A 27,456-nucleotide genomic window follows, 5' to 3' on the forward strand; every position below is an offset into this window, starting at 1 on the left:
AATCAATTGGGAGAAGGTAAGTGCCAATTTTCATGACATTTAAATTGTTACATTTGGACTTCGGTTATTGGCCCATCTGTCAATGGCCTAATCAATGTGGTCTACTTCATAATGAACTGTTAATCTTTTTAATTCCATTGCCTAAGGCTGCAAAAATCTATCAGAATGCAATCAGCAGTTTTTTTTCCCCCTGTTCCTTTCTTGTCCCGCAGCGGATGGAGGGAGAAATATTGTAGGAGCCGCGCATGGTAGGTTGCCCTGGGGTACCGTTGTTGCATGGAGTGTTAGTGCATGGAGTCTCGCTCAACCAGTGAACCGTCTCTGATCAGGTTCAGCCATGTACAACTCAATTATGCAGCCATTTCATGGCCAGAGGACACCCACTGTCCTAATACAGACACCACCAAAGGGACGGACACAGACCAAGCAGTCAGCTGAAGTGGAAGACGTTATCCTGTCAAATTTTCTTTTAAATCTGGACTGCAGCGATATGGTCTTAAAATAATACTGCAATATTTTAAGGCTAAAGAGTGATACACAATATATGTCTGGTTATTTTGAAATCAGATGTTCATGATATTTCTGAGGAAAACACAACAAAAGGAATGTAAATAAAAGGGTGGTTACTGGTACTTTCATTCTGATACACAAACATCAGTAATGTGGATATAATGACCAAGTGGGAATAAAGTGATAGAGCAGGTCAAACTATCTGTTAAGTTGAGAACACTACATCACTTTACTTGAATGCATACTTGAAAGACATATCAGAATATAATGAACACGCCTTGTATCAAGTAATGATATAATTTCAATACCTCATATCAATTTAAAAAGAACAGGCCTGGGCTAAGAAAAGATTTTACAACATGTTTAAAAATGACCAAATATACAACAAAAGCACAAGTGTGAAGTTTCTACAGAGACAGATCTCAATAATCTACTTAAAGTCTACCATCTCGCAGGTGCAGCACATTTGTAGCATCCATTCAGTTCCAGGTACTTGTCACAGTTGGATCAGACTGACAAGGCTTACTGCCTCAGGTTTTGGGTTAAATGATCATTATCGACACATTTGGAATGACGAAAGTCCTCTGCCGCAGTCTGTGGGGGCAAATCCCATTAACAATATGAATCTATCCACTGTACAATACGTGTTAGTATAATCTGATTAACTGGGCTTCAACGCGATGACACACAAAATCCGAGCTGGTGTGTACAGATATTAAAATGATGATGCACATGAGGATACAAAGTTAAAACCTACAACAAAATGGTGTGTTAAGAATATGATTCATGGGGTTGGTCCGTGGACTACATTATTAACTACACCTGCTCACTCAGTGGCCTCAGATGACCTGTGAAGTATTTTGTATTTTTCCACAGTAAAAGATAAAAAGATGACAGACTCTCTCTGCTGTATCCATACATATGTGCGTCTCGGTGAGCGATGCCTCCAGCAGCCAGCACAGGAATGTCGAATGTTTTTTTTAGTGCATGTGTCTGCGACGCCGGTGTAATTTTTGGGTCACAACGATGAGAGTGTGTTATCGGGTCAGTTGTGATCCAGTCCTGACTAAGCTCTTTGTTAAACTCTCAGTGTGCTGACCACGCAGGGCCTGTGGGGAGTGATCCAAACAGTTTAGACGCGTAAGGGGCCGGGGCTGAGAGCATATCCATCTCTAATCTCCTTACTATCAGATCTGTACCTGATTAATACCCCTCCTTCTGAGAAGTACTCTAATACCTTTTCAGAACAAAATGCACCTGGCTGAGGTCAGGTGGAGTCCACATCACGGAAAATAAATGACCCTTCTGAATCTATGAATTAGGACAGAAATGTATCTTCTGATTACCTGATTTGACGCGAAGCCCACACTTGTATCTATGTATGTGTGTGTGAGAAAGGCAGAGTGTTCGTCAGTGCTGTAGTGATGTCGCACATTTCCTGCATGCTGACAGCTCCGTTGCCTGTCCAAGTTATGCTGATGAGAAGAAGAGGTTATGGAGGTGCCGCCGAGGGACACATTCATTTAGTTTGTTTCCCCCCCTCGATGCCTACAGCACTGTAATGTTGTAGAGTTATGGGGGTCACACTCAAGATCAAGGAGAATCTGCCTCGGTTGCAAAAAAAAGAGCGGCCAAACAATGCGTTCTCTGTCAAAATCAGAGGCAAAACTCTTGAAGGAAGCAAAATCTCTGCTGACGTGAGGTGCTGTATCCTTAATTCAACAGCCTCTTATAACCTAACACCTCGTCTATCAGAATGCCTATGGGGCGAGGAAGAAACATGATTATGCCCATCAATAATTCAATGTATGTGTGCTTGTGTGCATTCGTGTGTGCATATATGTGGTTGTCTGTGTGTGATATGATGTCTCGTTGGATTGGGCAGGGCCCCAACTTTGTTCTAAATCTCCCTGGTGATTACAACATACATTGGCACCAGCTCAGTGTCCCCCTCTCCATTCAATGCCGGGTTTTTAGATGCACTCTATTGATTTGTTCCTTACAGCGCTTTGTCCATTTTGCACCCCCTCCATCCTGCACACACCCCGAGGCTGGATGAGCTGCTGTCATTAATTATCTACGTTTGCGTGCACGAGTGTGTGGATAGGAGAAAAACGGCTTTAAAAAAAGGAGAGCGGAAGCAAAAATAATCTGTTTTATACCTGGGATGTGTTTGGCCCAGCCGATGATTACCACCAGCTCGCGGTCAGCCAGGTCGCACAGCGTGGTCAGAGCCTTGATGTCACTCTCTGGCATGGTGGGATCAGGCATGGCATAGATCTTCTCTGGCTCTGCCACCAACAGGTGAGACACTATCTTTGTGACTGGGGATAGAAGAGGAGGGAGGGGTGAGGTGGTGTCAAAGCAAAGCAGAGGTCAAAGGTCATAACACCGCAATGCTCAGTGAGGCACAAAGATGCGGCGAGCAGATAAACATCTGTGAAATTCTAACACATGGCAGAGGGGTGGTCTCGCTTTCCTTCTCGTCCCATTATGCAAATTAATGGATGGAGCTTGAATTTGTATGAGTGAAACGGAGGCACTGAAAGCTCTTATCCCTACAGAATGCATGTGAGTGGAGTGAAATGTATGTGTTAGACCGAGAGTGTCCTCTAGCACTGTGTCATCAGTGTCGTCTTTTACTACTGTTCATCCGCTCATAGACTTATCAGACCCATATTTCACCACGGACCACAACAATAGCTGACCTATATGCCTGACCAGTGATCCGTCAACAGTTCAAACATGGGACATGCAGTTTTACCAGTTTTTTTTCCCTGCATGTTGACAGAGGAGCAAGACAATGGTTTAGTGGCGGAGCAGTACTCACGAGGCTTTTTGGTGGGAGGGGGGAGCGTCAGGCCCAGGTACGGGTTGTTTTCTGCATCCAACCTCCGCTTGTACTTCTGTCTGCCCCCTCGCACACGGTCCAGACGAACTCCTGGGTTAAAAAAATGACAAGAGGGGACATGAGATGAAGAAGGGTATTTTTTCCAGATCAGATTTTAAGGGATATCAAATACATGCAAATAACAGGCTCAGACAAAAAGGTACACATAATAAATGTCAGTCCATTACACTAGAAATGTGGAATGATGATCAGAAACAACATGTTCTGTATAAGATCAGGTGTGAAAGTGGTTGTTTGAGTGTAGATGTGAGGATTTGCTACTTTTTAGGTATTTATGATGTTGAATAGGTTTGAGTTATAGATTGATGGTTGGATGAAATAAAATTATGATGATCAAATGTACAATTAATCTGTAGATTAATTGATAATGGAAATAATCATTAGCTCTATGCTCTGTTGCAGTATTTTAAAAGATCTGCAGAGTGGCTAGGAGTGTGTCTGCGTGTGTGAGCATTCACTCCTGTATGTGTGTGTGTGTGTGTGTGGGTGTGCGGATGTGTCAGAGGCATGGCTGCCTTCCCATATGTGGTCCATGCCTGGCTGGTCTACTGTGACACAGCTGAGCCCAGAGCAGGTCTAAACATATGAATATTTAACGCGGGGTCAATGATCTCACAGACTGGCCCTCTAATTATTTAGCTTTTGGGGTTGAGGCAGACTGCATACTAATTAGCTGCCAGCTACATGCCTCTTTGCTTGTGTGTGTGTATGTGTGTGTGAGCTCAGGTGATGTGCTCGTCGGTATCCAGAAAAAGAACAAGCGGAGACAACAGTCCCGCACACACTGTACAAAACATCCGCTGTCATACTGCAGATAGATAACTAGGTATTGCTTTCCCATAAAAGACCCTTATTTCACCCCTCTTTCACTGGAGTAGCACTGAGGCCTTATCACCCCCAGCCACAGCTAGGGGGCCAGGTTGCGCACTGATACTGTAAATGTCAAACCGGCCTCATCATAACATAAGTTATTTATTATCTCATTATTTGATAAGAATGTTTCCATTTGGATGTCTTTTCTATTCTATTAATTTTCAACATAGTTAAAATATTTCATCTACGCTGTTCTATTTATTTGATACCAGCGGGCAGGTATTTGGTTATTTAATGCAATTGTATGCAAACATTTATATCTTGCATTCGTCATATTTGTCCGGGCATGTCACTGCGACCGTACAGCCTAAATATCCCTGATATCTTAATCCTGTCAAGAGGGAGAATCCTTTCAATTTAACTTATATGCATAATGTAACCCCCACCAAACAAATTTAATATTAAAGGGCAGATGAGAAAAGGCTCAATGAAAAGCTTGCAGTGGAGGAGGAGTTAATTTGTCAGCCGCCCGCGTCCTCTGGGCGAACAACACCCGCAGCCAGAGCACTTCCTTGATGATTTCATCACTTTATAACAGGGAGGACGGTGTCAAACCTGGGCATTGTGTGGCCACTGCAAATGAGCCTAATACAATTTGCCCATCAGCGAGTGCTCTTGGAGGGGATGAGTTTGGATGTGTCCCATGTGTGGTGATTGGAGGTCGCTTGGTGAACGGAGAGGGGGGAGCGCAAAATCAGATGATGTAAGGTAGAAGCGGTGGCCTTCATTTAACAAAGAGGAATTCAACATTGGATTTCTGCAAAATATAATACGCCTGATTTTCACTTCTTATCTGACATGGCTGAAGCCCCTTTATCCCTCACATCTGAGGAGGAAGGGTCCAGTAAACTGTATCATCATGTAAATGTAGAATAGAGATTTCTTCTACTTATATAAATGATTTGATTCCCTAGAAACACAAATCTGATTAGGATTGTCTTTCAATTTCCTGACACTGACAACCCACTAACCTAATTACCCCCAATTCCCAACAGAGCCTCATCCTTCCCAGCAAGCACCAGGGAATCATCTGAAGGCAACTACCTCTGCTTTACACACATGCATGCACGCACACACCATGACAATTTCATCTTTATGAGCAACATAAAAAGAAATATTTTTTTTTCTGTGAAGGCGACTTGAGAATAGCCTTCATACACTCGCGTCTACTAAGCGCTTAAAACTTTCTTCCACTTCAGCTCAGATGGTAGTTTTTCTACTGTAGAGATGGAAAATTCCTCTCATTGTTAAACGTGATGTCACCCCTTTCTACGGTTTCTTCCGGCACTCCCGATGAGCCTCGGCCGCTGCCAGGTGGCTGCGTCTCTGCCGGTTGAGTCATGTGGCAGTGTCAGCCGGTGTAAAGCCAGCGACGAAGGTAAGATGGGTGCCTCTTTTAATTAGAACAGTCCTGGCCATAATTAACAGATGCTGACAGGAATTAAAGCTTGGCACTAACCTGTCTCATTTTACTGTCCAGATACAGGCAGAGAGGAAGAGAGAGTGATTAAGAGCAGCTAGACGGATTCATTCACTCATGCTGCCTGTCGGGCACCGTGGCCAGGACTTTATAGGGGCCTTTGTGAGGTTCAAATGTCCCTTTGGTGGCACCCAAAGCTTTAAGTGGTCTGACTCTGATCGCTCTGTTGTGCTGACTCCAAAGTAAACAGTAGGTGTGTTATAAATGTGTGAAGAGAGTTGAGTACCACCTCATCCAAAGTCATCTCGCTGTTTTATGGCTCACTACACAGTGCAGTGAGGGTAGCAGCGGGTGAGCTCGGGTATCATCTCTTCAAAGCAGGGTGCAGGGGGAGAGGGCTTTTAGCCAAGGCGGCTGGCATTTGTGCACGGATTAGCGCAGGGCCTCGGGGTGGGGGCTGGGGCCAGCTGACCTAGGGCTCTTCTTTCTCTCCAAAAACAATAATAATCCCCTTCAGAGCACACTCCTACAAAAGGGCCTGTCTTCACTCACTTTGTGTGGCCGGCCATGGTTGGGGCCCTTATTTAGAGTCCCTCACCTGTTCTGGGTGTCTCTCCCTGGGGAAAGTGTCAGGATGTCTGGGATGGTTGGCAATGCCAAGGGGGGCTTAGGTGGACCCTATTTTAGCTGGGAAAATCAGAAGGCCACATGGCAAGGCATGGTGAACCTTGCCTTTCAAGGAAGCCGTCCCGCTAAACTGCCGTCAGCACTATTTCAAAGGGCCCCTGTCGCCAGCTTTGCATACTTGTAAGTGTGTTGCAGCATTTTTAATCGCAAATGGTGATGAGCGAGTGTAGCGGAAAAATTGTCACGCATCACCCCCCCACATGTACACTGAACCCAGGAGCTGCCATGCTGACACCCTCGTCACATTTACAGGTTAGCTACTCTACTCCTTGTGAGCAAAATGAGACATTTGATATTGTCATCTTGAACTTTGAGAAACACTGACTGACACTACGTTTATTTAGAATGTAAACTAATTTAAAGACCAAAGAACTAATCAACAAATTGGGAAAATAATGGACATAATAATTGTACGTTGCAGACCAAATGGTACTGAAAGTAAACTTCAGACTGCTCTAAATGTAAAAAATAATTTTAAGCAATATTTTACTTTATTATTACTGCCAGTTCTGCATATTTGAAGCAGACTGTATACGTCCTCATGACATGCACAGCCTGACAAACGTGTGGACATTTACATGTCTAGTATTTCAGGGGCCACACATGTGAATGGAGTGTGGTTTATGTGTATGTTCTCTATGTGACAATGACGGGGGCTATTGTGGGATGTGGTTGTTCTATGCATGCCAGTCTGCTGAACAAAGAGTGGTGTATTGTATATCAGTGCAGATATACTTTGCTCCTTTGTTCAGCAAATTTGGTGACCTTAACGCTGTTCTCTTACAATAAGACAGGATACTTTCTACTTTTACACAATGCGCTGTTACACAGCAAAGACAATGGAACAAAAACTAGTGTCTTTGTCCTTCAATGCTGCTTGTACATAAAAACATTTTTGGCATTTCAACAGATGTAAAGCATTCCTCTTCGGGAATCTGTGGGTCAGCGAGTGAGGAATATAGGAAGTCTGTGCAGAGAGAGAGGAAGTACCACTGAATGATGTCAATGTAATCTCTCAATAGTATCTTGTCTTCTCTCCTGCTCTAAGCTCTGATCCGTTTTCATTGATCAGAGGAAAAACCTGTTGCCCCAGACATTTGATTCTTCTATTGATCACTTCCTCCTTTATACAGTCAACGGAAAGTACAGCGACTTAACACAGGGTGTAGGCAGGTCTACTGTAATCAGACTGCTGATCTCCAAAGACCATTTTCCTGAGATGAATGGTCTGATTGTAGCTTCTGTGCCTGCTCAGTACTGATATCCTATGAATTGTATCATTCAGAGTATAAATATCTACCTCTAATTACCTCAGAAGATGCCTAATATTGTTATTGTTTCAGAGACAGAGACTGATTTAATCTTCTGATTCATTGGGGGGCAGCACTGTACTTTGTAGGAGCAGTAAAGTTATAATTAGGTGATTTTCCATTGAGACACAATGTGACCTTTCTCCAGTAATGAAAGTAAGTGGCAGCCTCAGTCACATGAGCAGTGGCCATCTCTACACCAGCATGGCGTTGAGCCGACGGCTTCATAGAGCTTACAGTGGACACAAACCATGTGTCTCTCTTTCCATTTCGTCTTGGTGGCACTTTAAAGTGCCGGACCACAAGGAAGAGCTTATGCTATAAATGCACTTCCTGTCTCTCAGCTAATCATGACGAATGTTGAGTAATCTTGACGGTGACAGATATAAGTTATTTGAGAGAGACCTATGCAATGCAAGACTTCAGTAAGGCGGTGACAATAGTTGCAGTGTGGTGATGACAGCCGCTGAGTCAAAAGAAGGGTCATTCTTATTCTGGGAATGTGCTGAATACACAGAAGTGTGCATTAGAACCTCAGGCTTAGCCAAAGTCTGCATATTTGAGTTTTACACTCTTTTTACTCCTGACCTGACATTGGTCATTCATTTACAGCCACAGCTACATATTTTTGTAGTCTCTTATTCTCCAAGATGATATATTGGCATAAATTTTTCATCAGATAGTAATGCGATTACTCTGTCTTTCTGGCACTGAGGTTTTATCTGGCTGCGTGCAGTCCAGGGGATTCTGTTACTGTGAGGAGATCCATACGGGCTATGACTCTGGCTTCAGGTGGCAACTGGATATATATGCATCCATAAATCCCACTATCCAATGAAAAGTGGGAGGAATAATGGTGGGATATATTTATTGTACAGAGTTTGACGAAGGACCTAAAAGTGGAAATTTTCACAGAATTCCATTTATCAGAGCCTCTGTCTGGCAGAGTATTTATACCACTGTATAACCATAAGGGACAATCATACTTTGCACAACACAAGTGCTACCTGACCCATACTCATCAGCACTTGAGGAAAACACGTTTCCTCAGAGTCCCTGAGCGGCTCCCAGAGGACGCTTGAATAAATATAACACCGCCACTTCACCCCCAAGCCACATATCTTTCATTATTCATTTTGTCTGGGGCAACCAACAAGTGAGAAAGAGAGAGGCAGATGAGAGCGCGTCCACTAATGCAATGGGGTAAAGGGAGAAGGGATAGGTGTCTCCCCCCGGAAGAGCAGCCAAGTCTCTGTGTCTCAGGGGACTGAGTCAGTGGCCAAAGGGAGGGGGGTAGAAACCCGGCCAGACAAATCCATCGGAAGCATGTTTAATTGTCACTGAATTCCCTGATGGCGTGACTTTAAAAAAAAAAAAAACATCCACAGGAAGAGAGCTGAGATGTTCGGAAAACATTTAGTGGATCAATATGCCTGGGAGAGCTGAGACTGTGCCGAGTGTGTGCTCAGGGACCTGGCCGGAGCCTTTCCAGGCGGAATACTGTTACATTTCTATTACTCAGACGGCAGGATCAACCTATTCAGCATATTTCTGTCCCCAGCTCAACTGCACATTATTTACTGCTGTGTAGCGAGGGGGAGGACAAGGGGGCTGGGAACTGTTGTCTAGGGCCGACCAGTTAGACTGTAAGCATCTCTTACTCTGGGCTGGTAGATGAAAAATACTGAAGCAGTCTGGGACTTCCGTGTGAGAACCAGTGTGTGATGCTATAATAATTTATTATCAGATCAATGGCATTTTTTTTTTGGCGGGGGGGGGTATATGATAGCTATGAACCAACAGTCGTACAGTGTGTGTTTCTGGGGGTGTAAGAATAATAAAAAAATTCTCTTACTCTTCTTACCTTCTTTGAGCATCCCCACTTTGAGGCATTTCATGAAGCGACAAGCCTGACATGATTTGCGTCTCCGTTTCGTGATCTCGCACTCGTTTGTGGCGGGACAGCTGTATTCTATGTTACCTGAGGAGAAGGAAAATGAGAGCAGGTTAACAATGACCAAGCCATTGTTGATTGATTCATTATAATGCAATGACCAAATGTTTGTGCAGATATTCAAGTACTGGGTAGAATACGAGGAGGAAGTATCTATTTTTGTGATATGAGACAATATATCATCTTCGATTTTGGATATCATTTTTATGTGATCTAATGTCTGTTTCCTGGTTTTAAAGGCTGCGTTACAGTAAAGAGATTACATTGCCTGAATTTACCAGACTACCATAAGTCTGGCCCAACAATATCTGCAGGTATTTGGTCAAAAAAAGTTGTGATATTTGATGATGTCACCCAGTCCTAGCATTTTCAAAGTGCTTTTCAAAACATGACACACATATATATTATGTATCGTGATATACCCTAAAAAACTGAGTGCTGCCTCTGATACCGTGTGTACTCTGTGCTATCAGATGGTCTATAATAAATCATATTTTGCCATCCAGGCACGGGTACTTGTTAATCACACGGATTCCTATAGAATTCATTTCTGTATTGTGCAGGTAGTTCAGGTGTTCCTCCCACAAGAAACACAACCTTCCAGCATTGGGGGCCACGGCAGAAGGAGAAGCTGGGGTAAGAGGTAAAGAGTGAGGATGTAGGGTGGAGGTAAAGCTACAATAGTCCTTGAGGAACCATCGGTAGACGCCACCCTGGTCCAACAGTAAATTGGCCTCATTAATTCTGCGCGTGTCCCCTCTGGGCCGCGGGCGCAGGCCATGTCCCCCTGTGCTCAGAGGGGCCTGCCACTGCCTCAATAGCAGGCTAGAGAGCCAGACATGCTGCCCCTGACCACTTTACATAATACTCCTGCAGACCCAAACCTGTTGTTACCACTGTTGCCATTGTTGACTATTTACATAGTGTACAGGCAAGAGGCCTTATGCATTATTCAACCGCAGCGTCTGATTCCAGGACGGAGCAATGAAAAAGAGTTTCACTGCTGCACAATAAAAGAGCCGGCTCTACTCTACTCTAGCATTAGCAAAAGAAAGGGCAGGATATGTGAGGCAATTCCTCCGCTTCTGTCTGAATCCCTACATTTTACTGTATTCAGGGGGTTTTCAATAAGGGGTTTCAGTATAATGGTCACTGCAGCCTAGGAATTTGAATCATGCTCGTTTTGAGCGGGCTTTCAGCTTTAAAGCTTTTGACATTGGTATTTTTCTAAACTTTTCTTTTAACCTCGGGTTTATGTTATAGTATGTCCGTACAGTGAAATAAAATGTAGAGTAGTAAAAAAGAATTTCATCATTAGAATTACCTCAATATTTTCCCCTCATCCACTACATGCAAGTAAGCAATATATCAGCAAAAGCTCTTTGTTGAAACTGCTACATACACACATACTGTACAGAAACGCCTTTAACAGAGTATGTATTAAGTAAGTATTTTATCTGACACACAGGCACATTAGGATTGCATCCCAACCTCCTGCAGCTGCTCCACAGCTCTGACCCTCACTCTTGCACATTTCTGTACAGAGAAACAGAAAGCTGTGTAATATTCCAACGGCGTTCCTCCACTAGCCCTCCAACATCCTTTGACAACTTATGCAATTATGTTAACATTATTGGACAGATCAAGTAGAGGGTCCCAAGATGTTATAAATAATTAGAAATTCCTCCTTATATCTGGGTTAGAAATCATTATGCTAATTTTCCTCATCTCTTTGGGATTGGGGTAAATAAAGGTGTGAGGAAAGCGGCTGATGAGCTCTGATTGTCTTTCCCTCTGTCTGTTTTCTCTGTTGTCATAGCAGAAACAGACCATAATAATCCTATCCATTTCCCATATGCTGGGAGGAGGCAATCAGTGCCACGCTGTACTGGAATCGATTCATGGAGGTCTTTTTGGTTTGCGTTCCCATTATACACTAACCAATCAGCAAATTTCAGGGACGTAAAATACTAAATACATCAAAAAAGTCTGATCAAATCTTTGTTCACTTCATTATATCCTTATAAAAACACAACGTATTCCCACATGCGTCTGCTCTGTTGCAGGTTTGCTTGCATGGCTCAACCCGCCACAATTGACCCCGTGTGTCCCAGAGGACGCTTTGTTTATAGGGGTATTTTTCTCCTGCTCCCCTCCCTCTGCTTTCTGAGGGGACATGTGCACAAACCACACCTGGTGGCTATCTAAGAGAGTTAGCCCTTTGATACCACACACCCCAGAAACAAAAACAAACACACGCTCACGCACCGCCCCGTCCACCTGTCCTGTCAAGCCCTCTGTGCGTCTGATGGTCTGTCGGAGGGGGCTTCTCTCAGCTCAATGCGGAGAGAGGGGGGGATTAACTAATTCTTCATCTCTACATTTGGTTTATATTTAGGAGAGGGAGGGTTTTAGTATCAGTGCAGCCCCTATTCAAAACAGGACTCTAAAAATATCAGAGAAATGTTGATGTTGAAGGCACAGTCCGTCATATAAGTGCAGACAAAAGTTTAGCTCCAGCATAAAAAAAAAAAAAATTAATCACAATAATGGAACTTGCTCCCAAATTGATTTTTAGGTCTTTTAATAAACATTACAACAGCTACGTTTATCACATCTGATGCTGATGGAAACTACAGTGGTGACAAGCCTTTAATTCAATTGTTTGTCATTTTGTTCAGTCATAGTAAGTCAAACACTTTATTTGTAGTTTTTGAAAATTAGGAATGCACAATATTTATTGTCCTGATACATATTTCGCCTGCTTCTGGAACATTTCTATAATCAGCTCAATCTTAAATTGTGTTAAATAGATTGTGTTTTGGTCAAACTTGTAATTGTTGAATAAAATGTAATTTTTGATATTCACGTTTATGCTCTTAGCTGTTTATATTTGAAAAGGAGAGATACTATAGCTTTTAGATGATCAATGTCTTGTGTGTAAATTATATTGTTTGTAGCAACTGGATTTTAACTCAGTTTGTGACTCTGAACAACATAAGTGAGTAAAGGAAGCATTAATGTACCCTGAACACTATCAAACAAAGCATCACGCAAGTTTTGATTTTACTAAGGGTAGATTCAACATTGACTCAAAAGGGTGCATCTATTAAATATTTTACAGTAAGCTTGTCATTCAGAAATGATGCCTGGAAATCCTGGCCTGTAGAGTAATAGTGCGGCCACTTACACTTTCAGAGATGAAGCATGCTGGCGGGAACCCCTTTAACCCGAGGGCCATGCTCGGGTTTATCTGTCTTTAGAGAGGTTATGGTATGGTTACCAATAACATTACAGAGTGAAGGGAGAAGAAAAAGATTTCCCTCCTTCTTCTCTTGATAAGTATCTGTCTCAATCTATTTTATGGCTTTTCAGGACCCATGCCAGGGCACAGAGGGGAAAGTCAGGTCTTGTAAGTAAATTACAGTAAAATGGCAGGTATTTCTCATCAAAATCTAAACTGACTTTTACAGGCTTACTGTCAAGGTCTATTACTTCATATAAAAAGGGGGCCACTGAGTTCAGTTGGTTTTCAAGCAATTTTACACTTGGGTTCAAAATGGGAAGAAAACACGGTTCAATAAGAGATTTATGTTTTTGATTGGTGGGGCACGTGAGGTGCAGGAATGGGGGGGTGATTAGGAAGCAATGAGAACAGGGGTATTTCTGGGATGGATGGAGATCCAGGTTGACATTAATTCGGGCCTGGCCTTGACTAATGTAACTATCTCCACGTAGGAGTTCAAGGGGCTTTTCAGTGGATGAATAGGTGACAGAAGATGGATTTTCCATCCGCTTTTGTTGAAAAGGTAAGGGCATCAGCTGAAGAAGAGGGGGCCAGAGTGGAAAGTGCACAGAAAATGGTGTGTTGCTCACTGAATAAATGTCTGAATTTTTGTCAAAATATCTTAAACACAACTACATTTAAAGATTATATACATTTACATTCAAAAACAACTACAAATTTCCTATTGAGAATTAGCTGCTGTATCACAAGATAATACACAAGGTGAGCACAAGGTGATAAAGAAACTGTCATGTACATGGTTAACATTAACTTAGCATGTTGTTTGCCCTAAGTGCTATAGAACAATGTGATAAAGTGCTGGAAAAGACAGCTCCTTTGTTTTCCTCTCATTAGAGAGGGCCGTCTCACACTCCACCCTTGACTGCCTCGTTATTCCTTTAATTAATCAGTTCTCATCAACGGCACCCTCTCGTTCTTTCAAGGGCTCTACATCCCGCTATTTACTGCCTCTGTTTTCCTCCAGCGATCCTGCATGTGTTTCTATTATCATTTCAGAAGGATTTCACCTCCCCCAAAAAGTCCCTACGTCCTCCCTGCCTTCTCTGCCTGGGACCCCTGTCTGATTATTATGCCATTAAGCCTCTCCTCCTCTCCTCTGAAAGAGCAGCAGGGTCCCTCTCCAATCTAAAGAAGTCCTGGGTTTTTTTCCCCTCCTTTCCCTGAAATTACCCGGCGACGCGTGCCTGAGTTTCTAATTGGCATGCCCATCCCTGGAGACGGCCCCCTCCCTTCTTCCTAATGAAAAGCCTCGGCCTTAATTACACTTTCCAAACGCTGATTGTTATTGACAAAACTCCTGTGGCTCGGACAAACGACGGCAGATTAGCTCCATTACAGGCAGCCCTCCAAGAAGAGTAAGAGAGGGATTTCAAATCGACAATGCAAAGTGAGGGGGGAAAAAAGAGGGGCTTTCAATTTTTTTTTCTCCATGTACCTCTCTCTTAATTGTTTGGGCCATTGCTCCACTTAAGACGTCTCTTTCTTCCCCGATGCCTCTTTTCTGTTCCATTGTGTTGCCTTCAGTGTACTTTCAGTGAGGGGACAAAAGCCCAGTTATGTTACTTGAGAGAAAATGTTCATCTTTTGTCAATAGACAGGATTGCTGATGGCAGCATGGGTAAACAGGAGGATTTGGCCTAATGCTTTTGTTTGCCTGCAAAAGGTACATAGACTGTCTAAAGCTGATAGGGCTGTAAGGTCCAAAATCAACACCTATCATCCAGACAGACAGCCTGCTCTCCTGCAATCATTACTTGATGAAAATGCAGTGAAAGAATGGATAAAATATGTCAGACTCATTCGGTTTAAATATCAGATTCCTATTTTTTTCCCCACTCTTACCCATCTCATTTCACCATACATTTGGATCATTTTACCTGTTTCATCTCTTTTTCCTCAGCTGCATGTATTGCACTACTAAGCCGGCAAGGCTTAGACCTGGGCAGCTGTGCCTGTTGTGCAGATTTTTTTTTTCCAGGCTCAACAATATCTCCGTCTTCCTGATTAATCTGGAGCAGAGCGCACGTTTTCACAGTGGGGGGCCTTTCATTGCCTCTCTAATGAGAAGCTGTGATACATCATGCCTCGCAGATAGCCGATCGCACCCTAGTCCCCAGGCTCGCACACACAAACACAAAACAGGATAGGAATAATAAAGCATGTTCTCTGAACCCCCCCAGGCATCTGGGCAAACGCTGCCCCCCCACTGCAACAAATCTGACCTATGAGTGATGATGTCATGTTCACCATACACCACCACCCATGACAGATGATGTAATCATACCTATGCTATTCTGTCCCATGTCCAAATTTTCCTTGTTTTTCTGTTTTCTAATAACCTGTACAATCAACATTTTAAAATAGAGTTATTTGGTAATCAATTAATAAGTGTGCAGGTTTTTTATTGTTATCCTACACCAGTCATATTGCATGCTTTAATGATATCAAAAACAAAGATTTTTTTATTGCTGTTGTTGGTCTCAGGAGGAAGGGAAAACATCTTCCACACTCCAGTGATTTTTCTTTACATAGTAAATCGCTTGGACTGAGTATGTTTCAGTGTTGTTGTGAGGCCAAAGGTGTCTTGTATGGCAGGTGTGATGTGGCGTCATGGAATGAAATAACTTGTACTGAGTGTTTGTTGGGGGGGGGGGGAGGAGAAAAAATACCTTGTATTGTCCTTTTAAAAAAGGCTTTGCAGGCCTCACAAGAGGCCACCCCATAGTGATACCCCGAGGCTATATCTCCACAGACCAGGCACAGCCTCTTGGGGAGGGAGTTCAACATGTATTCGCACTTTATGGACGAGTCCTCCATGATGGTGCTGGAGCAGTCGTCGTAGCGCTTGCGGCAGGTGCCGGCCCCAAGCCCGCTGGGGGTGAACATAGGTGGAGAGTCCAGGCCGTTGGAGTGGCTGTTCATGGTGCTAACATAGCCACCGCTTGCGTCTGAGTTGCCGCTTGGACTGTGGTGGCTGACCGTGTCGATGACCGAGGAGGGACTGGACGGCTCCGTCTTGATGTAGGACCCACAACTAGAAGGTAGGTGCCGGTCATCAGCGGCCATTCTATTCAGCAGCCTGGGAGAGGTATGGAAGTGGGAGAGTTGGGGAGAGGGGGTTGGTGGGAAAGGGAAGAGGAGAAGAAGAAAATAATTAGCAAAAGTTTTTTCAGAAGTAATAATGCAGAAAAAAAGATGCTTGGGGCATTTCATAATTATCAAATTCCCAGTGAAGTTTACTGTTCCAGTGCACTGATGTTATTTTAGACAATAAAGTTTATTGTTAAACTAAAATGTGTAAGCATTTGATAAGCAGGTTGATGATTATCACACAGTGTACACTTGTTTATCTACTACATAATAATCTATCATATATATATATCATAATAAAAAATAACAATATTTCACATTTATATCAAGTTTCATGTCTGTCAGGACATAATATCTATTTAATTATAAAAGACTTTCCAATAGTCAGTTTTCTGTATCACAGCGTGCCTTAACCTTCCCTATAAACCAGTCAGCCAGAGGAAGGATCTTAAGTGCGTCATTAGCCACACACCACGGCAAAGTGCTCAGTGTACAAATATACACAACTACAACACACTCAGGTGCGCACACAATGCCCGCACAATACGAACACACCACAGACAGAAAGAAAGTGAAAGAGAGATAGAAAGAGGGCGAGAGGGAGCACTCAACTTAACACGCAAGTGCACACACACACACAAAAAGAGCACATCGAGTCAGGAGCATCTCCATAGTTTAGAGAGCAGAGTGGACCTTGGCTTGTCTCCTTGAGTCAGCAGTCAACCAAAAGGAAACATGATGGCAAGATATTGACTTTTTCACTGTCTGCCTAATAACTGTGTTTTGGAGTACATGCAATATGATGCTGCAACGTGTGCAGACTAAAGTGCAGCCTTTTGGCTGTGGCCACAAAATGCACTCTGAAGCCTTCCCTGCCCATATAAATCTATTTCAGTCCCGCTCTATAACCTTTAGCTTGGAATTGCACTGGGAGAACAACGGGGGGGGAAAACTTAGCCTTGGCATGTTCGACTCATTTTTTGGTCGGCAGATCGGAGTGAACTATTCTGATGGAGGACTGGTGGAGGAGATGGATAACTCGATGTATTGGGGATGGAGTGTAGACATAGTGACCTCTTAGGGTCAAGGCGAGGTCACACACTTACATACACACACATCTCTTTGCATTAGGTACCACGGAGGTGGGTGAAAGGTCACCTGCACTTGCCTGCATTAACAAAATTGAGCCTTGCATGGCTTATGCAAATTCAGACACAGGGGCTCCTAGTGAGTGGCAGCTAGACAGCCCAAGTTGTGCCTTAGCACATTAGTTCCATTAGCATATTGCCAACTAATGGTAATGTTTACATATTTGACATGTCAGTTTACCATCAGTGTGAGAAGGCTGGTGGGGGTTTTCCCCTATCTGCCTGATTGGACGATAGCTGTCTGTCTCGCAGTGCTTCAGAGGAAACAGGAAACGAGAGGCCTCCGCTGTGTCCCCTACCAGTCGGCCGGACTGCCTCTTGCTCTCTGAGGCTGATTTAATTGTGAGGGTGGGGTGACGGAGGGGTTCAGGCCTACGGGTCAGTGGGTCAACCTTATTTTCTCACCCTGGCTTCCTGGGCCCGTGGAGATGGGGGTCAGCGTGTCAAATTAAATCTCATTCCCAGGTTTCCCTCCCTGCTGTCATGTATATTCATCGGAGCTCCAGGTGCCTACCACTTCTGGAAATTCACAAAAAGGTTAACTGCTAAAATAAATAATAAAAAATGCCCCCTGTTAAAACCGTTGACCTTGTGGAATAAGCCCTTTGCCTGAGCACTCCTGGAATTCTTCTTGCAATATGAAGCCTTCACTATATAAAACTGATACACAACTACCATTGTGCAGAAGAAAACGCTGTCTAATTTAAAGTATTTCTTTCAGCTACTCTCAGTTTAATCAGTGAAAAAAAATCATTTCATACTTTGCATTAGGGGCGGTTATTCAGATTTTCTTTTTTATTAAAAATGAGCCACTTGTACTCTTAAATGCCCTTGCAGACAGAAATTGAAAAAGTGAATCCATTTCATGCCTTTCTTAAATAGAACTTGCCGCTCTTGATAATGAATGCAGATTGCATCGCCATAAATTAATGCACGGCTCTGTGTTCATCTGCTTTATGTTCTCTGTTTCAGATGGATATGTGCACCTGTGTGATAGGGCACCTGCACTTGGCTTATTAAAGGCTATATATTAAAACGCAGGCGCACAAGATGGCTCCATTTAGCTTTTATTTCACAAATTCAGAGTAAGCTTAACCCCGGTTCAAAGGCCACCCTCAGGGTGACACTTAGCATAATTGCATAAGTGTCTTAACTGTTTCCCCTCCAGCTCAATGTGGTCATTTATAATAAATGTTCTGGCTGGAATCCCCTTAACTCATTCTGCTATGACACATTATACCACTGCTATGCTTATGTTTTTAACAAGGCTGCATATATTGATTAATGATACTGAGGGAATACTAACCACTTGAACCTGGCGTATTAATCAAACAGTCTAAAATATTTCTATAAATATTAGTAATCTCTAATGGGACAGGTCCAATTTAAATCTATAAATACCATTGTATGGGGAAAATGAATTATGAACATTAAATAGTTTGACAGCAGCAATAGTTGTAATAAATAATTCAGTATGTGGGGCAGGTGCTAATTAGCTTGTGTGCTACACAGACAGAGCAGACAGGAAAGGATTTGCTGGACTAGCTGAGGTTTGATGCTATAAAATCTATAGTTCTGTCTTACTTCCTTCCTCAAGGTAAGAGCATTTCAAATTCTGCTGCCTGGCTGCCCAAAGGAGCAGTGCTCGTCTAAGACACACTATCTCTCCCTCTCTCCTTTTCTCTCTCTGTTCCGCCTCCTTTTGTTCCCTTTGTACCGATCAAAATTCATGCTGAGTAGTGGGTTATGGGCCCGCAAACGCACAGTGCGCAGTTTGGTTTTAATCTGATTCCACCTGGCCCCCCTAACAGTATTTCAGATCCCTAATATCATTCCACTGGTGCTGCTGTGACCAGGATTAGCTGGCCTAATGATCTGGCAGCTCGTCTTGCACTCGCTGTTCCTCCACTTCCGAGAGGGGAACTGAGGAGCGCTCATTCTCTCTCTTCCCTCGCCTGCAAGCGACACTCTGAACACTGGATGACACCGGCGTAAGAACGCAGTACATTCGGGATCTAATTGAGCCAATTTGTAAGTATTCCTGCTGAGAGCTTCCTGCTCACTTCAGGAAGATACTGACATCCTCCGCTGTTCTCTGGATGACTACAGCTCTCTTCCTGTTTCATGTGTAAATCACAAGCACAGGCCCATGCTAGGGGCTCAACTTAAACAGTGAGTAAATTCTTGATGTCCTTTTCACTCTCAAGGCCAAAAACACAATTTTATAACATTTGCTAACCTCATCCCAGAGTGTCACAGCCCTGCTACCTGACCAGACTGGGTCTGTGGATGGGAAGGGGTGCATGGGGGAGGTGGGAGTTGACATCTGCAGGCAGGGTGATGGTAATATCAGATGCCCCGGTAGGGGCAGATCTGTCTGGAGGGCCCCAGGCGATGTGGCCTGATAAGCCACTGGCCCCAGAGTCAGCGCTGGTAGGACGAACTCAATTAGCTCCTGACAGACCTCCTCTCAGCCTCCCCGCCACAGCCAGAACCCACTGGCAGCTGCCACGCTGACCTCTCCTCCAGGGGCCACTGCCACCTCTTACCGCTCCAACAAACAGCCGGGGATTCATTTTTGGGAGAGCGGACACCGCGCTGCAATTCTGCACAGCCCAACTTAAAGTCTCAGAAAAACATGCAGCAGTTTATGCCACCAAGGGTGCTCACTCGCTGTGTGTTCTCGCAGGGGAAAATGTAAATAAAAAAGGACTTGGGGCTCAGGGAGGGGTTGAGGGTAGCCCATGGGAGAGAAGAAAAAGGGGAATGGATATTCCAAAACATACTTAGTTGAAATATGGAGGACGCTTTTCTGTCTAACTGGTTCCAGGTTAATGACCATCAGGGGAATAAGGGGCTAAAAGACTCCTGGGGCGACGTGTGTCTGTGCTTATGTGCCCATTGGTAAGTGTGTGTTTGTGTTGCAGGCAGAATATGAAAGATGGAAATATGGCAGGAAGGGAGGGGGAGTTGGTTGATGGCTGTGGTTTGGTTGGAGGCAAGCCCGGCACTCCATAGGGACCCATTCTAATCTATGAGGGAGAGGCCCCTAATTTTGGAGTTTCTCATTCATTAGTCCTGCTCTGGCTGAGGGAGGAGGTGGACCTGAAGGGAGGGGAGGGGCCTCTTTATTAACGGATATGCCAGACACTCAGGAGAAGCTGACAGAGATTTATGATGTGCAGATCTATGGAGGCAAACAAAAGGGAAGTTGAGGAGACCGAAAAACAGGAAAAGACAAAGTAAGCGATACATGAGGGGAAGGGAGAAAAGAGACAGAGAGAGAGAGAGCTGTGTTTATCGTACCGATGGAGAGCGAGGGCCCCGGATCAATAGTCCGTAGGCTAGGGGCTCGTGCAGGGTTACCACTGGGGGGAGGGGGGGGTGCTGCTCTGTGGCCTGGGCAATTAAGTTTTTCAGTCTCCAGCAGAGGATTATATTTAGCTGCTCCACAGCGATGTCATTGTAGTCTTTATAAAGCCATGAGCTCACTCCACTACGACAACATGAGCCCCATGCTCCAGCGGCACCACAAGATAGTGCTGGCCAAGAAGCAGATCACATCTATTGATCCCCCCCGCTTGCTCCTTCCTGTTCTAGAGATGCTGCTGGCAGGAAAGAGAGGGCCTCTTGTGATACAGGCGCTGCTGTTTGTCTGACGTAAACTGTCTGGGCCGCACTGGGCAGATCCAGTTCTTATAAGGGGCTGAGTTCAGGATATGGCTAATGATGGAGCTGCTGTCAGTGGAGGATGTAAGAGAGTCGTCGGTCGTCTAAACTTCCCGCTACGGAGAGCAAAGAGTTAACAGTCGTCTGTGTGGACCCAGCGGGGGAGCTCCCTGCAGAATTGGACAGCTCATCATACTGTGTGTGAAAAAGAAGTTCAGTGATAAGTCTAGCCGGCCGCACAGCACATTTGGGATCAAATTTCTAATTCTGCCTTTTCATTAGAAAAGATTAGTTTCCATTACACCCATTATGTGGCATGGCCATGGTATAATTTAACAACATACATTTACAATGGCTCGTGATAAGTAGAAAAAGTAATTATAGTCCACTACCGGCAAAAATCACTCTTAAACACAGTTTCTGATTAGGGAACATTTGGTATATTAAAAGTCTCCTTCAAAGACTAGTGTGGTAAATAACATCAGACAACCTGGTGTTGTGTGATATGTAATATACATAATCACAACATGCTCTCCTGCAATGCTCCATGCTTTCAGTCTAAATTAAATCTGCAACAATTAAACTGGCTGTTGACTACTACATTAATTGCTTCACGTTCTGGAAAACAAAAAAATTTGTTTTAGTCATCTCGGTCTTAGGAAAGCAGGGGTTGACATTTTTCACCATTTTCTGTCAATTACAGATCAAACAACTAATTGATTAATCGAGGAATTAATCAACAGATTAGTTAAAAATAGAAAATAATCATTACTTGAGCTCTTTTTGACATTTAAATAATGGAACACATCTTACTTACACAATGTTTCATCATGTTGGTCTTTAAAACTAATACATAGAAGTAAAAACATTGTATACTTGATTTTAAATTTGTTTTTATATGTCTTCACATTTCAGTGGAACAGTATGTTTTCCTCTTGAGATACACAGTTGCTGTAAGGTGACCTATTATAAATTTCTGCAAGTTCTGCAAGGTATCGTTTATCACCAATCTCTTGCATCATGAAGCCATCTTTAACATATTGTGACAGTATACCGTGAGTTCTCATCCCATCATAAACAGTGTGATTTTCTGTGTGTGACATGATAATAAGATAAATCAAATTCAAATAAAAAGATTTAGTATGACCGATATTTCTGCACTCTTGTAGAGAAAGTAAAAAATCGGAACTAAAATAATTGACCTGAAGAGGGTAATATTGCAGGAACGAGTCATGAAAAAACAGTTTTATGCTACAAAAGGCTAGCTTTTGTTTAACCGCCATAAATTATGTGAAAAGCCAGCAGATATCAACCACAGCACACCTCTCACGTACTCCCAGCGAGGGTTCCTTATGCAAAATAAAGACAGGGGATTATAAAATACGAATGATTGAAACTGGAGCAAAAAAGAAAAAAAAAATAAATGAGTGTAAGTCATGATCACTGTCCAGATATTTGTGGTAAGAACTGTGAGAGAAAAGATGTCAAAGACGCTGGTTAATTTTGATACGAAAGGTGAAGGGTATTTCTGATTGCGCGTTCCTTTGCAATATGTGATTCTGTGTGTATCACCAACAGAGAGACATATTATTATAAAGGGTTAAGGCTATTTAACACAGTCCAGTGTAAATCACAGGTTTAGACACAGTGACTGTGCGTACAGGAGGACAGAGGCATAGAGCCATGCATGAAATTACTTCATTAATCTTCTTCTGATAGGCCGTCCTTGTTTAGGGGGGAACTCTACCTGCTTAAAACAAAGAGCCCACCCTGCCTCTGTCATAAATTGCCCTCTTCATAAAAAGAAGAGCCAAATATAGAGATACAAATGTACATGCATACACACAGGTGATGATAAGCAGGCCAGAATTATCAGGTTTATCAGGTTTCCAAGATCATTTAAATACGATCAGATGTGTAAATGTGTCATCATCATGGCACAAAATCAAGATTAAAACAACACTTATTATACAACATGTTCGTGTCAAAATCGACATTCACATTTCAATTGTCTTTTGTGCCGCACAATTCAAACAGTTCCGAGCTGAACTGATGCTGCTCAAAAACACTATTGCTATGACTGTCTGCCACAGCAGCAGACACAGTCATAGCAATAGCCTCTAGCTTTTTACAGGCTCATCTCTACCAGCTGCCACACATTCCCCATAAATAGTGCTGGTAATAAAAAGGCGGGTGGGCCTAACTGATTTATACGGTGGTGTCCACCACCACACCATTCAGGAATAATTAAACTTTGGGGATACTTCCTGAATTAATTCAGGGGGCAATCTAAACACGCATTTCAGCATTCAACACGTCTGGTGTCGCCGGACGTAACGGGAGGGAGGGAGTCTCCAAGTGGCAGGTTCAACAACCAGCCACTCAATGTGACCATCGGATTGCACTTAGCGCTGTAGGGGTAGTCTCATAAGGAGATTTAATGGGAACGTGTTTTGCGTCCAAATATGAACAAATGAATGTGTGAGGGCAGACAAAACACACACACGCACACACACACCAGTTATTAGATAAAATTAATATCTTATAAGATAAAGTTTTGTGGAAAGAAGAGACAGAAACTGACCTGAGAATCGGACTGAACTGCTGTTTTGATTTCATTTAACTTTCATATTTGAATCATTGATAAGAATTGAAGTCAAAACAGAAAAGGAAAACTGATTCGGAATTCATGTTTTAAGATTTGAATTCTATGTGAGAGACCACGAGGAATTCAAAGGCCTTTACAAAACAGATTCTTTTTTCACACTATCGCATATTTATTTTCTATGATAAGTTTATTGAGACTCCAGTTCTGATAGCTAACAACAGGATTTTGCAGACTGTGTTCTTGTATAATTTAATGTTTGAGTCGCTTAAAAACTCAAATTAAAGATTTTTGTTATTTCTGTAAAATGAGCGATAACAGAAACAAATACATCGATAGGAATTCCTGTTCAGTACAGATAAACTAGGCCTATAGTAGCTGGCCATTTACACACTGCCATGTCAATGGCTGATTATTGGTCACATCTACTTCCCCTGGGCAAATCAGAGTGAGAGATAGTGGTACTCTGAAGACACACCCATAGCAGAGCTTCTGTAACTTTGCAAACTGAATCAGACTTTTTATATTAACAGCTGGTGATGATACGAAACACAGATCTTCTTCAAATAACAGACCGTGTATTTTAACACATGAGCCTGAAACATTTTATCAAAGAGCGGTGAGGGAGAAATGAAAAAAAAAAAAAGCGCTTGGTCTAAAAGCTGTAATGTGGGGAGCCATGTAGAGAAGACTTGGTGAGGCTGTCAGAGGGAATCAGAGCTGCTACTGTGACGGACGGTTTCAATATTGATTTCATAAATAAACAAAGCTAAGCATCGATCCTAACGTTATTTTGCATTTCAATTACTGCTCCGAAACATAACCTTCAAACAACTTGGCGTTCAATACCAATAGCCTTCACTGATAAACACCCATATAGTTACCCACCTTACATCACATTTTCTTACCAAGTGTGAATTAGTGGGCCTGCAGTTTTCCCTCCACTGCATTTAGAACAGAGTGGCTTAAAAGCACCAGTGTTTTAGTGAGCATTCATATCTAAAGGGATGCATGTAACACAATATTAACTGAGAGAGCCATACGAAACACGGCAAACAGAAAACTTTCTTGTAACTAATTTAACACTCCACCGTTCTCATTATTTTTCCCCCCCCATCTCTTTCCGTGACTCAGTTATTCTTCTCAACTTCCGTTATCTAGATAGTGTGTGTGTGTGTGTGTGTGTGTGTACATGCATGTGTGTATGCGTGCATAAATGAGGAGGAGTCCTTCAATGTTTGAGCAACAGGAAGAAGTGCTGACGCACCGTGTCAGTGATAGCACTCTGCTGCCACAAGGGCATGAGAGCCCACGTAGGCTAGCATTATCCTTCTAGACTAATGGAGCTGGTTATTTTTAAACAGATTCTCACACTGCAGTGGAGGTGTCCAAGGTTACAATGGATGAGAAAATCAGGAGGGATGCGTGCACTGACGGTTGGTGGTTTCTGTGCGGGTGGGTGTTGTAGCCAAAGAGTCATGGAAGCTAATCAGTGACAGGTGTAAAGGTCCGACATGAGATGGGGTCTCAAGGGACTGCATGTCATAATAACCTTCCACAACTGGACAATATTACCAAAAATATTCAATATAATATAATTCAATACTTGACATGTTGGCTGTTGTGAAAACACAAAGTTAATTTGTAATATGACATTTTTTGTGCATAATATTAAATAGAGAGCTCTGGAATCTAGATGAATAAATATTTAAAAAATAATGACATAGTTTCAGAAAAAGTCTTGATATTGCATGCTTTTCTTACACTTAATTCCCCAATGGATTGCCTGGGGAATAAAGCACCACTACACATAAATGGGAGTGTTTAATGTAGAAGCTTAAAAGCCAGCCTAAGCGCTAACAAGTATGAACCCGAATACCTCTGAACCTACAAAACAGTGAACATCCAGAGAGTGTCAATACACTCTGCATCCCCATTTGGCCTGGAGAGGGACAACATGCTCCACCCTCCCCCCGCTCAGCCTGAGCTGAGTGACATATTTACAGTGAAAGTAATGATACTAGATACCAGAAATGAGAGGGCTCCAGCGTGGCCAGTGGACTCAGGAATCTCTCTAATGAATTGGACAACAAAGCCCTGTTGGTACAAGGAAGAAGTATTTAGAATTGGGCGACAGACTGAATTTTAAAACATGAGATTTTCTTTTAGAGGCTCACATCCCAACACCTCCTAAAAGCTCTGGGAGATGAGGAGGGTGGGAGTGGGACAGGTGGGTCTGGCTGAACGCTGTGGCTACAGAGGCCACCAGCTCCTGGCTCGCAGCGGGGTGGCCATTCTCGGCCAGGAGCCTCTTCTGGTAATGTATTCTGAAACCAAATTACCGTAAGCTGATCCCATCTGGATAGTGTCTGTGCACGGCTGCTTTGGTTACCCACCACTGCCTCTAGCCTGTGATAGCATCTCCATGAAGACAGCAAAAATCTGATTAACCCAATAACAATGAAACACTTGGTCAAAGAGCAAAGAGCTTTTAACTTAAGATACACTAATGCAATTCCCTCGCCTTGTTTTCTGAAACCTAATAAGAATCAAGCGGACGGACTGCTACAGATGGGTGTTTGCAGGCTCTAATGCAGCAAGCTGGGAATGAAGTCAAATAAATTGAAATCTAATTCATCATTGTGTGCTAACTTCTTTCTCTAAAAAAAATACATTAAAAAGCTCTTATTTCATGAAGGGAAATTGGATAGCCTTGTTAGTTTATAGCAGTGGCTCTGCCAGGGCTTAAGGAAAGCGAGGGTGTTGATGGAACGTTTAGAAGCAGAGAGAAGTCACATCTCAATTCACTGCCGCTCAGAATGTGTGTGTGTGTGTTTTCTATTAAGCACGAGGAAACTCAGACAGAAAATCCTCAGCGCTGGATGACTTCTGAGTGGCACGAAACTGCTACTGCAATACAAGATCAACAACAAGATGGTCAGACCCGGACAATAAATGACTCATCTCACTGCACGAGTCAAGGGATATCTAAACTCAAACAAGTAAATAAATAGTGAAAAATAAGACGAGTGCAACGGGCTTCATGGGGATTGAAACTTTCAGTAAAAACCTGTGCTATCAAAATACTTGGTCATAGCGCTCACATTTTAAATATCTCTAATGTGCAGACAGAAAAGAGGAGCGAAACTCTGTTTCCATCAAATTCCCACTCAGTGGCAATGCCCTCAGGTCAATCTATAGAGTGTATTACTACAGTGATTCCACAACAGTGCTGCGCTAATTACATGGAGCACATACGTCCCACTAATCCTCTCACCCAAGCAGCACGGCCACATTCAGCCCACAGTGAGGGGCTGCGAATACCGCTGCACAATTAGCAGCAGAGAGCCACTGCTGAAGCAAAATGAACAGCAGCACACTCAGGCCAGCGCTGGAGAGATCCCACAAATAACTGACTGTAGGTAGGCGGACATGTAATCAGGAAAATGGTAATTTACTGTCATCAGTTCTACATGATATTGTGACAGATTTTACGCTTGTCAAAAACTATTATTACATCCTCAAAAGTAATTTCTAAACAAATCTAGGGTTACTGGGGTTTATACATCAAACACCTGTTCACAACCCTGTTGTTCAGCGCAAACGCTCTTTTCACTGTTATTTTAAATGTCACACATAGAAATGTAACAGCTTTCTTGTGCCAAGTGACATTAGATCAACTACTTTTTATTTTATTACACACACATTTCAAATCAGTATACACCATATCTAACTCTCTCATAATATTGTATGCTTTAGAAAAACTCACCAAATTATGAAAGAGAAACATTAGTTGTATTCTATTACTGAAAAATATCTTGTATAAATATTTAAGAATGTTTTATTTTATGTTTAATAAATTAAATAAACCCTTGGAGTGCAATTATAAATACATTTCTGAATTTTGCCAGATAATTTGAAAGGAGACAAAGTTAAATAAATTCAACTGAAAGAACATTTTAAACAAATGAT

General features: G+C 42.8%; 1 protein-coding gene across 8 annotated transcripts in view; it reads right to left on the reverse strand.

The window, feature by feature from the left end:
- esrrb (estrogen-related receptor beta) overlaps positions 1-27,456 on the reverse strand; it is a 46,699-nt gene that overhangs the window by 13,456 nt on the left and 5,787 nt on the right. For 2 of the 8 annotated variants that reach the window (XM_037125484.1, XM_037125485.1), the window contains exons 2-6: positions 20,517-21,074; positions 15,642-16,051; positions 9,567-9,692; positions 3,341-3,451; positions 2,673-2,834 (exon numbers count right to left, since the gene is read on the reverse strand). In XM_037125484.1, the coding sequence (XP_036981379.1) occupies positions 2,673-2,834; positions 3,341-3,451; positions 9,567-9,692; positions 15,642-16,038 (796 nt within the window). In that variant the 5' untranslated portion in view covers positions 16,039-16,051; positions 20,517-21,074. Of the gene's footprint in view, positions 1-2,672; positions 2,835-3,340; positions 3,452-9,566; positions 9,693-15,641; positions 16,052-20,516; positions 21,075-25,512; positions 25,582-25,661; positions 25,681-27,456 lie in introns of those variants that run through there. The other 6 variants (XM_037125483.1, XM_037125477.1, XM_037125482.1 and 3 more) reach the window with 4 other exon arrangements.

The sequence above is a fragment of the Acanthopagrus latus genome, chromosome 16, assembly GCF_904848185.1.
Source record: "Acanthopagrus latus isolate v.2019 chromosome 16, fAcaLat1.1, whole genome shotgun sequence".
In the NCBI taxonomy this organism is placed as follows: Eukaryota; Metazoa; Chordata; class Actinopteri; order Spariformes; family Sparidae; genus Acanthopagrus; species Acanthopagrus latus.